The sequence below is a fragment of the Amblyomma americanum genome, chromosome 1, assembly GCF_052857255.1.
Source record: "Amblyomma americanum isolate KBUSLIRL-KWMA chromosome 1, ASM5285725v1, whole genome shotgun sequence".
NCBI lineage: Eukaryota > Metazoa > Arthropoda > Arachnida > Ixodida > Ixodidae > Amblyomma > Amblyomma americanum.
In genome coordinates this window covers 350900622-350913529 of record NC_135497.1, presented here as the reverse complement: position 1 = coordinate 350913529, position 12908 = coordinate 350900622, and the positions used below count along the sequence as shown (strand labels likewise).

General features: G+C 48.7%; 1 protein-coding gene across 1 annotated transcript in view; it reads right to left on the bottom strand.

The window, feature by feature from the left end:
• Positions 1 to 2405: 2405 nt before the first annotated feature.
• LOC144100397 (acetylcholinesterase-1-like) overlaps positions 2406 to 12908 on the bottom strand; it is a 23566-nt gene continuing 13063 nt past the window's right edge. Inside the window, exons 2-3 of the mRNA XM_077633361.1 lie at positions 12510 to 12908; positions 2406 to 2861 (exon numbers count right to left, since the gene is read on the bottom strand). The exon at positions 12510 to 12908 is cut by the window's right edge and continues 1116 nt beyond it. Coding sequence (XP_077489487.1) covers positions 2576 to 2861; positions 12510 to 12908 — 685 coding nt within the window. The 3' untranslated portion in view covers positions 2406 to 2575. The remainder of the gene's footprint in view (positions 2862 to 12509) is intronic.

Below are 12908 nucleotides of genomic sequence, written 5' to 3'. Positions count from 1 at the left end.
TGGTGGTTTCAAATTTGAATTCTCCCCCTCTAATGATGCCATAGACAGGCACATCATAAGGAAATTATTGCAGGTCTAGTAAATGTATGTGCGAGAAAAAATGTGCCACTGAGTTATGGATGCGAGAAAGATCTTTGTTCAAGAATTCTTGGTGGCAGTGTTGCCAAATACCACAGAAGACAAGTAGCTAGAGGGCGACGTAAAAGCATCCAAAAGTAGCTAAAACAACCAAAACAGAACTGAAAGTTGCTCATTTTTTTAAAGTACTTTTTTAATGTATTTTTGGGCATATGTAGCACTTTGTGCCAACGTGCTACATTTTAACCGGTTTGAAATGATACCAAGAGCTGTCTCATACAAGAGAGGGGGCAGACAATTTTCAAGGTCTGTTTTTTGACGGTACCTGTGTGCAAGCCATTAGGAACGATATAATAGGATAAAATGGGGCCCTTATTATGATTCAGGTAATTTATTACAGCACTACTTTTCGCCAAGAGTTGAGGTAAGCGCGCTTACAGCAGACGACGAGCTGCGAATGAATCACTGCCCTGTGAGCATGCCTTACAAAAAAAAAAAGAAACTGAAACCTTTGCTGAAAACAGTGCCACATTAAAGTGTTCGAAGTACATTAAGGCTCATCTTCGCTAGGTTAGCCCTGCACATTCTTATCCGGAGAAACGCAACAAAGAAATTTTCGACGCCTAGTGCTTCGACAACATTATTTCGTTATTTTTGCCCGCTCTTCAACCTTCTTTTCCTCTCTCCTGTACGCGCGAAATAAACGGTAGTCGTCAGTGTCACAAAAATTGATGCATATCTAAGTAGCCACCGTAACGCGAACAAAAACTCGCCAGCTAACGCTGTAGAAAGTACGAGAACATCGGAGAAAAATCCACCGATGACAGCCGGAGAGTGCGTATAGTCTTGTACATATTAGGCGATGCACTCCCCTATTCTCCCGAAAACGGCTGCGTCCTAGCTGGAGACGAGACTTCTGTTTTCTGGAGAATTCCTCGCCGCTTCAACAACGGCGAAGCGCGCGAAAATGAGCAAGGCGACTAATGGGAACAGGCCACGGCAGAGCATGGCAAGCGTGGAGAGCTTGGGAAAAGAAAGGCGGCGCTGTGTTGTCAGTGGCGGTGCACGGGGAACGAAAGAGGGAATAGGAAAACCAATGAGAGAGGAAAAAAGAAAGAGGCATACAAAATACGCACCACACAGCCATAAGAGAGGAGGAAGCGAATGCCTCTTCCTCCCTCTTTTCAACTGTTGCAATCCTTCTCTCGAGGCACGGTTTCTTGGTCTGGTTTGTAACTTCCTGTGACGCTACTAGATGCAGCATTAATTTTTAACATTATCTTCATCATCGGTAGGAAGTATCTGTCCTCATAAGATCTGCTTAGCGTTCGCCGAAGTTACTGAATCTTAAAATTGGCTAGAATAATGCTAGAATTACCACAAAGAGAAAAGTTCGGGGCTAGATTTTGGAAAAAGCAGCTAAATTAGATACTCTTAGGTGAAGCAAATTTTGTAGCTAGTTGCTTGCAAAACTAGCCAAATCTAGCTACAAAATAGCTAAATAGGCAACCTTGCTTTAGATTCTTCTCGGATAAATTCCTGTCGCTTTGAGGTGTCTTCAAAGAATACGCATTTCGACGCAAAGTGCACCCTCAGACCAGTCACAGAATGCTTTGAATTTGGAGAATTGAAACTTTGAGCTCTTTCCAAGTCAAATAAGGCTTATCGACCAGCGCTCACCACCGCAGTCACTCCCCTCTGGATTGCATCTGCACCCCACTAAGCTATGTGCCCAGTGCGCTCCGCATCACCCAAAAGACGCCACTGGGTCTATACCAAGATAGTGCTGAAAATATAGCTGACAATTGTCAAAGGTGATAGTTTCTAGAGTTAGCTGCAAGCTTGACCATGCTTTCACGATCGATTAGATTAGTACTGAGTGGAGAGCACAGCCACCGTCATGGTAACGCAACGATAAAGTTAATGATGAAAAGGACGTAAAATTTTATGATTTGGGAAATTTTTCCCGAAAAGTATTCTGTACCTTCCGGCCACGACCTAGCCTTTCAAAGTAAAATAAAGATTTGGAAAGCGGGATATTCAGCTTTCACAACCACGGAGTTTTAAAATATAGGTTACTCAACTTGTGGGTCACTCACGTGCTGTTTTTTTGCCATTTTTTTTAAGACATCCTCAGACAAGACGAGAGCAAGCTCCACCACAGCTCTTGGGATGCGTGTACGTTGCAGTGTGCGAACAAACACCTGGTGCCTGATCATGCGCACGCGTGTACGCATGCTTTTTTATGCCTCTCATGAACACATGGCCTTGACGGCCTCGTGTGAATTTACGCTACTGTAGCCATGCGATTCATTCCAGGGGCCGGATAACAAAAAAAGAATATATTTATTTTTGGCCATGCTGAATTTTTTTTGTTCGCTGCAATGCTCTTTAGGTGCGCGGTGATTTAAGGAGCCGAAGGGTAGCTTTTTCCTCAAACGCTTCTTCGTGCTGCTTCTACGAATATTCCTGCGTGTGCAACATTGAGAGCAGCTCATCAGTGGTTGTGGCTGACATTGGTGTACCCGCCGGAGACCGAGTACGCCATCGATGGTATCGAGGCCAGCATTTCCAGCAACAATTTGATGACTTTGGACATCGGGGTGACGTCACTCTCGCGTTTTGACTTTCCGGAAAAGTGCTGTTGAAAGATGTTCGCGATGGTACAATCCCTGATAGGGGCACCGAGCACGTAACCGGTCTGCGTCTGTTCGACAATGGGATAGCCGGTAGCCTCCGAGAAAAGGGGCCAGGGGCTGCCGTCAGGAAGCCTTGGTACCGACCTGCGCCAAAAAGTGTCTGCACGTAACTTTCCGCACTCGTGAGGAGCATTATACCGCCTTTAGCAGCGACAAGCGCACACTGCCAAATGCTTATGCACGCTGAAATTTGAAACAAAAATTGCATGAGGCAGTTTTGCTGTTTTAATACCAAGTTTGGAATTATGTTCTTGCTTGATTCGATCAGAAATAATTAGAAATCCGTGTCGTCTGCAACATCGGCGACTAAAAACAATCAGCTTTGATATAAATTGTACTGGTGGCGCCATCTGGTGCGTATCCGAGGAGCGAGTGTTTTAACGCAATAGCGTCTGTTACACCGTGGATAGCGTTAAAGGCCCCCTTACCCAGAAAATCCGGTGTCGGCTTTGTGAGCGAAAAATCACGAGCATGACTCTGGCAGGTAGTGCCCAGAAAGCAATCTAGGACGCATGTGGGCCACCTAGGTCACGTGACCTTGCGGCGTCATCAGAACCTGCCCACCGGATTGTGAGTAAACTGCCCATCGTTCCTCGGGAAGAGCGACCTCGGCTGCACAAGGCCCACCGATGGGAGCAACTGCCATCGCTGGGTTGTGGCGCATCGCTTAACCGCTGCACCACTGCACCAGGAAGGGGTATGAGGACTCCCAGGGATCTATGAATGTAAAGTAGAGAATGACCTTCTGCATATATGGGAATTAACCCATTGCGCTATCGCGTCATATCCTTAAGGCGGAGCTTAAGTGTATCCTGCAATTTTTACCACTGACGCTGCGATGAGTAGGGGTTGGGGGGGCGGATGGAGCACTCATCCCCCGCTTCACTCATAGCAGCTCCAATCGTTCCTCGGACAGACAGGCACCAGATGAGGCCACCGGTATTACTCATATGAAAGTTGCTCGTTCTGGGTCGTCGAAGCTGCAAACTACGCGGATTTCTAATTCTGATCTAATCAGCCAAATACATCATCCAAACGTGACATTGACATAGAAAGAATGTCGTACGCCATCTCTGCGTCAAATTTCAGAGCGAATAAGCGAGCTGTTTAACCGATATAAGCATTTTACGGTGCGCGTTTTGCTTTGCAACAGTCAGTGGCATGAATATTGCACGTATGTGCAACTAGCATTCACCTGTCAAGCTTGATAGTCTACATACCTGTACCAAGTCCTCTGTCCGCAAGCCCACGGGTACAGTCCAGGCGAGTAGGCCGCACAAGTATCACACTTACACTTTCAAACGAAAGTATGGCCCATAAAGTAGTTCCGGGTGAAACGATGTCGGGAATTTCTTGGAGGTGAAATAGCTGACATTGCACTGCAAAACATGCCAGTTGTGCATGCGAGTAGTCTGCTTCTGCACACACGTCTTGCCTTGCGTTTTGCAAGCGGGCTCCGCCTCGCGGCAAGCACGGACTAAGCGTAAACAATTTGCCTCCGTTCGGCGGGCATCACACCATGCATTGAAGCCGGAAGATGGCTTTTCGATAAGTTGTGATTGTGTGGATGGCTACAGGGAATAAAATTTAGGGGAGCACTTAAGTCACTTTATGTGCATCAAGGCGAAAGCTTTTGTGGCGTCCTGTTGAGGTCTCAAGCTCAACACGATCGCCTCGCGCTTCTAAAATTAGTTTCGGTTTCAAGTTACGGCATACTACACCTTCGTTATATCTGATATGTGCGCTATATCCGGTTTCAATTTACGACATTAGCCGTCTAAAACACTCTCGTTTAGTGGGACTAGGTATACCCGAGTTGTTAAGGCGATGGACTGCTAATCCAATGGGCTCTTCCCGCGTTGGTCCGAATACCATACCCATCGAAATTCTTTTTCTTTCATCTTACTTGATTGACAGGTGGAGCGGACACTTATTGTACACGTTTCCTGTCGACAGGTCTTGAGCACACTGATGAGGCAAGAAAGGCTTTCACCGTAAAAGTAGAAATCACCTTCGCCCGCTCCGTTAATTGGACGTGAACGGCTGAAAAAAACTTTCTCATTTTGGCCGATGTGTTCATACAACTGAAACTTATGCGGCGTAATTAATACTAGTTTATATCTGCTAAAGTTTTCTTCTGAACACATGGAAGTAAAAGGATGCGCCACGAAAACCATGCACGGGAAAGTGGCATCGTCAGACTTGGCGCATTCAAACCACTATTCTCATTCTCACTGGGTTTGTATTCCGCTCTTTGGGACTTTGCAAAAAGAAAGCTAAAGGTTTAAATCACATTTTGAAAAAATAACTTCTGACTTTTGAAACTTCCAGACTCACAAGAATTTGTACGCTGCACATTGTTCCATACCGCTGCGTTAGCTCAGTCCTCACAAATGCATCTCAATGCTTCTTAGGTACGGATACTTTTTGTCTGAGCTTTTGTTTCAATACAACTTATTTGTCTGCTTTCCTAACGGCCCGCTTTGCGAGGAAACAGGTTTGTCTGTACGGCAGCCCATACCATACAAACGCGATCGTAGCTCGTTTAGCGTCATTGCTTTTTATTTCGCGCCATCGGACAGTTGTGGTTCAACATCATCTATTTAATTATTGTCCAAACTGGCTACGTTGCTGCTTACACCGTCAATTAAAAAACCTAATAAACTGAGGTAATGCCGATAGTTGGCCTCTTCTGCTCCCATATTCAATCCAAACTTCAGCACGTGTTTGCTTCCTACAATTGATACTGCACACAAGATGCGCGCAGCTTGCCAATGTATTATGTAAAATTAAAGCCACCAGATTTTACTTTACGCCGAAAAAAAAGGGGTTAGTTTTAAGTTCCTGTTTTGCGAATAAGCAGTTTCAGAACTCTTACGGGGCATTTCCGCAAGGTACCGAAAAAAAAAACCCTTCCTCAGTAGTTTTTTTGTGAACTTGGATAGTTGCATGTTCACGTACGAACGCTACGGCTAACACGGTTCCGACACATTGCTGCTTATCGTGCGTCAGGCAAAGAGCACCTTTGTGGCTGCAGAAATAGTCTCTAAGGTGTGAAACGGCACCTTTGGCCACTTATGCCAGTCCTTTTAGAACATTGAAATCTCATCCATTCGGTCCGACAGCCATACCTTCTTTCTTTAAGGCGGTCTTTAGAAACTGCACTAGCACCGCATTGTTTTATTGTCTGAAATAGCTGTCAAACTTAATAATGCTGATCGGTGCTACCTGCGACTCCTTCCTTCAGCGGCTACTCGCTTATGCACAACCAGCAGCTTAAATTCACCGCCTTCGCGAAGCCAGATCAGCCGGTGGAAATCGAGGGCCAACTAATTTAAAAACTCACACTCAGCAACCTACTTTTAGAGGAGAGTGGTATCACTTGAAACCTTGTGCAAAAAACTTGTGAAGAAAGATGACGAGACAAAAACTTGGCTATAGGTTGTCACGCCCGAGCACGCATTCCGCTGTCACCCGTAGAAACCGGCGCCGTGCGCCCCCCATCGCGCAAAGCAAGCCCGGACTCTCGGGCAGGTCGCGTATTGCAGCATGATTCATCCTGGCTCGCCCGGCGGAATCCCATCCCACCCTAGCTAACGCCGACTCGACACTCAACCCAGCGGAGGCGCTGCTCAACCAAGGCTTCGTCGGCAGCCCAGCTGCAAACTTTGAAAGGCCGAGCCCTCTCGTCCATTCGTCAAATTCAAACCGTGACTTGATTGGAGGGTTTGAGTGACATGGCTGCTGCAACGGTCACAGGAGGCTATAAAAACCGAGCCTCGCCGAGCGGGAGCAGCAGACAGGAAGCGGACGGAGACAACAAGTGACGCTCTCCCGGCGCATCGCCGTGCCCCTTTATGCGAGCCCGTTGTGCTCTCGGCCACTGTGACGATTATGTAATGGCCTTGTACATACTGTACATAAATGCTTCGCTGACTCACCGTGACCTTGGCCGTTTCATCGTTCAGCTCTGCGCAACAGTGGCAGCAGGCTGAGATGCCCCAGACCCAACAGTAGAGACAGGCTGGGATGGCCAGTCCTAACAGAGATGGCAGCGGTGGGAGCCACATTCGTAACAGCGCACTGCAACAAGACATTCGCTTGCAGCTGCCGTTCTTTAAAGAGAGCCGGGAGAGGGTGCGAAAAACTTTAAGAGGATCATCTTACATCGGTACTTCAAAGAGCTATTGAGCCAAGTACAGTTTTCGACAATCATAGCTGGGTGATGTTACACGACAGCGAAAGTTGTGACAGGAGTTTTCAAAGGCAGTCGAGTTCTTACTTGGCCAGCCGTAGTTTAAAGGGGCTGTGAAGAGACCTCTAATAAAGTTGCGGCACGCATGGGATATTGAAGCACGCCGCTTCGCGAATAGTGTCCAGCAAGGATTTTTTAAACGCGCTTTGTAGAAGCTGAGTTATCTGTAGTTAAAATTTGAATTTCAGCGTCTTCGCGCCTTTCCCTTTCCTCTCGTCACTTTTTGCACGCTGGAAGGTAGGCGCTCCTTCGCCGACCCCCCTCTGGGAGCGGGGCTTCCCGACCCCCCCGGAGAGAAGCGGCTTATTGGCCGCGGCCACGGTAGCTGCCTGACGTCTGAAAGAATCTAACCAATAGCCACCTCTCACCTTGTCTACGCAGATGCGGGGGACGGAGGAGGGCGCGAGCATGAAAAAGTCGCCGGGAAGGGCTCGCCAACTTTGACGCGTGATTGTGGGTCGTCTGCTGCGTGTAGAAGAGTATTATTTGGCTCTGGTTTTCATGGCAACACAGCGCAGTGATTAAGTGAGTTAATGTGCTCTCCTCGGAAGGCGTTTCAGGGCCCCTTTAATACGACAACTGAGGAGGTGAGGATCGCCGCCACGACCCGCTGCTGTCTCTTCTCCTATAAGAACAACTGATAGATGTGCCAAGACAGCGAACAGGTTATGAGGTGCGCCGTAGTGGAGAACTCCAAAATAATTTCCACCGTCATGGGCTCTTTACCGTTCTCAAAAATCTCAGTTTTCGAACGATTTTGTATTCCACCCTTAACGAAATTTGTTCCAGTGTTCCGGTCTAAACCAGGGAGCTCGTGCTCTGGACCAGGACATTGCAGCCAATATGGATTCGGAAAACAAAAGCTTACATTTCAGCATATACTTGTTGCTGTGTCCTACCAGTTGTCGTTTTGCTGGGTGCCGTTGCTGGTTAACGCGACGAATATCTTCGACACTGCTATTTACATCCAGGTTGCAGTGCGCATGCAGACGGTGGAGTATATGATTAAGGCATTTTGTCCGCAAGCGGAACAAGTGAAGCGATCACCGCGAAACAGCCTGAGAAACAAGCTTTCTGCCTTCTCTTACCAAGGAATGCCAACTGTGTCTAAGTGGGATACAAGACCGCAGCGACAAATGACCATCAAAGCAGGTCCTCCAGCCAATGGCGAGTTTAATCCCCTTCAGCCTGTTTCTCATGCAAGCGACTGAGCAAACTGAGTGATTGAGGAGCGGCACGGCCAGAAATGGTTGGAATCGCGTCACTGTCAGCACAAGCCGCCGCGACCCCTCCAAACAGGTTTTAGAGTCGTGTCGGTAGAAATCGCGAGCGTTTTCGGTTGCATCGCATTCAAGCGACTGAGCGATTGAGCGGTGCGTCGCAGCGAAAATTTCTAACTTAGAACCTCGCCGCTCATCGCCTCGACGACTGAAAACAGGTTTTTGAGCTGTGGAGGCAGGATTCGCTAGCGTTTTCGCTTGCATGTGAAAGCTGGCTTCAGAAATCCTGGCGTGACATCACAGGCAGTGGAAAAATCAAAGGGGATTAACCACGACGCCATTGACTGGAGGGCCTCTTTTGAGGGACATCTGCCAGCCGCTACGCATGTGCAGGACGTGGACAGCTCAGTATGGTGCGTCGCTCGAGATACACGGCTGCCAGAAGTGCAAGCGAACTTCCGCAGAAACGGTTCGCGCGCGAGCACGCTTATATTGCCATGAACGAAGTGAACGATGAGCGGACGGCCCAGCACAGACCACGCAAAAAAGTACATGAATGAGGACAAAAAAAAAAGTGAACGCTTTATGTTTTTCTGCGTACGGCGAGGAATGACGCGACAAAACAGCGCGGGTGAAACGAGCAGACGACGAGTTGTCGGAAGAATTGTGTTCTTTTGTGCTACATCCTCAATTAAAGCGTCAGTGAAAATATTCGACCAGTGAAAAGCGCAGGACCTCTACCGTCGCAGGCATGCCAGGGAAGTGAACGGGAGTGAAGGAAGGGATTTTCCGCGACAGAGAGCGATCGGGCTTTGATGTGAATTTTGACCTGGTTTTCGAGGCGCTCATGACTCTATTATTATGCAGAGACACCTCGAAACCTGGTCAGGGGCCTTCTAAAACAGGTATTTAATTTTAAATTTTCACCCTGCACTCTGCATGTATTCACTGTCGTTATTTGTATTTGTCTGAATTAAGCTTTTTAACTTTCCTACTATATCAATTTTCTGAAATGCCTTCGACCTACACAGTGCGCCAAAGGAAAAAATAATGTTCACGCCCATGGCCGAAGGCATCATAATTTTGGGCCAGAGTCGAATAGAATGAAAGGGTAGGCATGTAGGGTTGACGTCTCTCAGCTGCACGTAAGCTATGAGATACACCTGGAGGTCTCCAGCTTAAAGGGACACTGAGGAGAAATTGAAGTTGGCTTGTATCGATAGAATACGAGCTCCTGATCACAAAAGCGCCGCTCTTACTGAAAACAAAGCTCTTGTAAGGTAGAAAATAGCAAGAACCAAAATACAGGTATCGCCACCACAGGCCAATCTCGCAAGTACAAGCGTGGTGACGCCATAGGACGAGAGACGCCACCTTGGAGGGATTTTCTATCCTACTTGGTTTCGCGAATCTCTGAGGCCGACAAAGGTAGGTTGCGCAGATCAATATTGAAGTAAGTTTTGTTTTAAAACCAATTGTGCACTTTTATCACACAAGGAAGGCAGGCAAAAGACAATCTGAATGTTGGAAGCAAAGAAAACGGATGCTTGGCGGCGCCACACGGCCAGGAGAGTTTCGATTTGTTATGTCGCTTCGCGTCTATGAGCATTGCGTGCCCCGTGGTTTTGTTTTTGACGCGTCTCGATTTACAAGCGCCGAACAGCAGAGGAACTCCAAGTGCCGCTTCAAGTGCTAGTTAACCTTTGAAGGAGCCTGTTAAGGCTTGTCAGATGATAGGCACGGTCGATGGAAAGCTATGATGGCACGATGCTCGGTGATCGTACAAGGCAGCACTTGTGTATTCGCACGCTTGCCCGGCGAAACATTCCCGGCTGTGCCAGTCAACTTCAAATTACTTAACGGAAATCGTTTATTAGGGACGGGAGACAAGGTACAAGGCAGTTAAGAAAAATTGCTGATGGCCTAGCTCTCTTAGGCCAGGATATACCGAGCGAAAGCGCGGAGAGCTCTTCATCAGAAGAGTGCATTCACTATAGATGCGCCTCTATTGACGGCGGTAACTTGAGCCGTCGTGGCGGAGCGGTAGCGCTTCCGCCTCAAACGCCGAAGGCCCTGGTTCGATACCGAATCTCGGCACCAGACTTCTTTTATTTTATTCAGTGAGTGGGCGGGGGTTTTAGTGGCTCCCATGGATGCCGCCGCTGAATACGTTGGTTAGCGGTTAAGCGCAGGCTCTGTTAAGGCGCATTAATGCTGCGGCGAGGCGCGCGCGCGCGCACCCTGCGCGGCGAAGTCACGTCGGTCAAAGCGAGACCCTCTATACTCCAACTGCGCTTGACCGCCGACGCGTTTGGCGGCTTCGGCGCACTCTGACCGCATTGGCGGGGAGATTGGAGCATGCATCTATTTTGCGCCGAGTGCGCCAGCCGCCGCCGGCCCGGCCAGACTGATTTGGCTCCGCGGCGAGGTGCGCGTTATATTCAATAGCTACGGCAGTTCGGCGGAGCTGTTCTTTTCGAGTTTGGCTATTTTAATCCATTCACAGTACATAAGGTACATGCAAGTTGGCGAGAGAGCCAGATCCAGTGGACCCGTTGGATCTAGCGGAAGCCGTTGAAGCGTCGTGCGCCGGCTTTGGTTTCAAGCCGCCGACTTTAAGCACGACCGCCCTCGAGCACCCGTTTGTTTTTTGTGGCAAAAAAATAAATCAACAACTTGGCCCATGCAACCGTGGGAGACCTCGACGCTGCCTGCTGCGCCGTGCAACCGCTCCGTTCAAGGAATCACAATCCGTTGGCCCCAAAGCCCCGGCCATCCTCCGATGGGCGCAACGCACCCCTTGCGACTTTCCGCACTGGGGTTATATTTAGTTTGCAACGGCTACTCTCTGAGGAAGGGGGAAACCACCCGCCGGCGCCTAACCTAACCGTGCTCCCTCAAAAGCATCGCACGCTCTGTGGGGCTGAGGTCGCTGAAATGCAGGCCAGAGTTTTTGCGAGAACTACGTCGTCGGGTTCGGGAACGGGATCCATCGTAACGCTGGCAAGACGCCGGTGCAAACGTAAACGAAGCGACGGTGGCGACCCCCGATAGATGCCTTCAACATGCGGCGGCGGTAGCTTTCATTTCGGCAGTTGCTAGACCGCACCGCTAGCCGCAGAAATCACGGAGGCTCCGTTTACGTCACGTTTCACGTCACTCCGTTCTGTGTCGTCATAAGAGTTCTCCGTGGCGTCATAAGAGTTCCCGAGTTTGAATCGGAGCGGCGGGAAAAAAGTTTTTCAGCTTCGAATCCAAATTTCTTTGAAATAAATGCATCTTTCGCTCCCGGACAAGCGTCAACAAAGCCATGAAATGCCGAACTATCAGATATTGCTAACAAAAAAATTTCGATAGGGTTCTCCTCAATGTCCCTTTAATTTCAACCACCCGGGGTTCTTCAACATGCACCGATATCATACAGTACACGGGCGTTTTTACATTTCGCCTTCGCCTATATGCGGCCGCCGCGGCCAGCATTCTATCTCGCGACCGTGGGTTGAGGAGCAAAATGCCATAGCCACGGTGCCACCATGGAGAGTGATCGAATGAAGTGGTTCTTGGAATCACTCAGCGCTAATCTTTTGCTACATCAACAAACACTACAAAAATGATGGAACGCTACCCCGTTGATAGCAGGTTGTGAATTTCGTTGAGCTTCAGCACTACGGTGCGCTGATTATATTCGACTGTCTCCTACAAAAAAAGCTTTTATCTTTTCTTAACCTGCGCCGTTTTGCGCCGCCTCCATGACCTGTTTAAAACGGTTCAGTCTTGTTCTTCCAGCTCAAGCTCTCTTTCGAGATGGCGAAAAAATACGCGTTCAGTTTGATTCCAATTCCGAGCAAAAATGACGGCTCTGTTGTGGTTTTTGATTCGGTGCCGATTCGGTTTGGATCGTCACATGTATTCAGCTATGGGCCGGCGCTTGCGTGGTTGAAAGGCGCGGCTTCATTCAGCGCGCGTACTCCCAGACAAGCTTGGCAAACCCCAACCTGGCTGAGCTCCCGGCATATTAGCTTTTTCACTTTGATGCGTCCCGTGATTGGAGGGGGATGAAACGTGTTTCTGAGAATCGTTACCACCCAAAAATACAGTGGCAGTATGCGCATTTTCTGAAACATAACGCGCTCCACGCGGCTCACATGTAAAGCGCCGTGTTTTCATGTTGTTCTGCACTGTAATGTTTAGACGAGGCTCGAAAGCGATGCTACTAAATTCCCCCACATGAGTTGTAAGGTCTAAGAGAATGCTTACCCGTTCTTAGCGAAGTTAGCTAAGTGCATCATCAAGCGGTAGGAGTTCTCCATGTCTTGATCAGAGGCCAGGCCCGGGTATAAGAACGGGAATCCGAACAGCAACGTCACGTCGTCCCCGTGCGTCGCCGTCTCCGCGCTAAATAGACTGAAGGACGGCTTGGGCCTGTACTGCATGTAGTACACGTTCTTTCCCAGTACAGCCAGGCTCTTCCCAAAGGACACGGTCGGACAGCGGAAGAGCACGTCGCCGATTACATCAATCCATCCCTTGTAATCTGGATCCGCAAGGTCATACTGCCTTCCAAGGAACGCCATCATTTTGTCTATTAGGGCTTCATCCACACCTGCAAAGAGGTGCGAGAACGTTCCCTTCAGCAGCGTGCTGGTTATTTTTTTC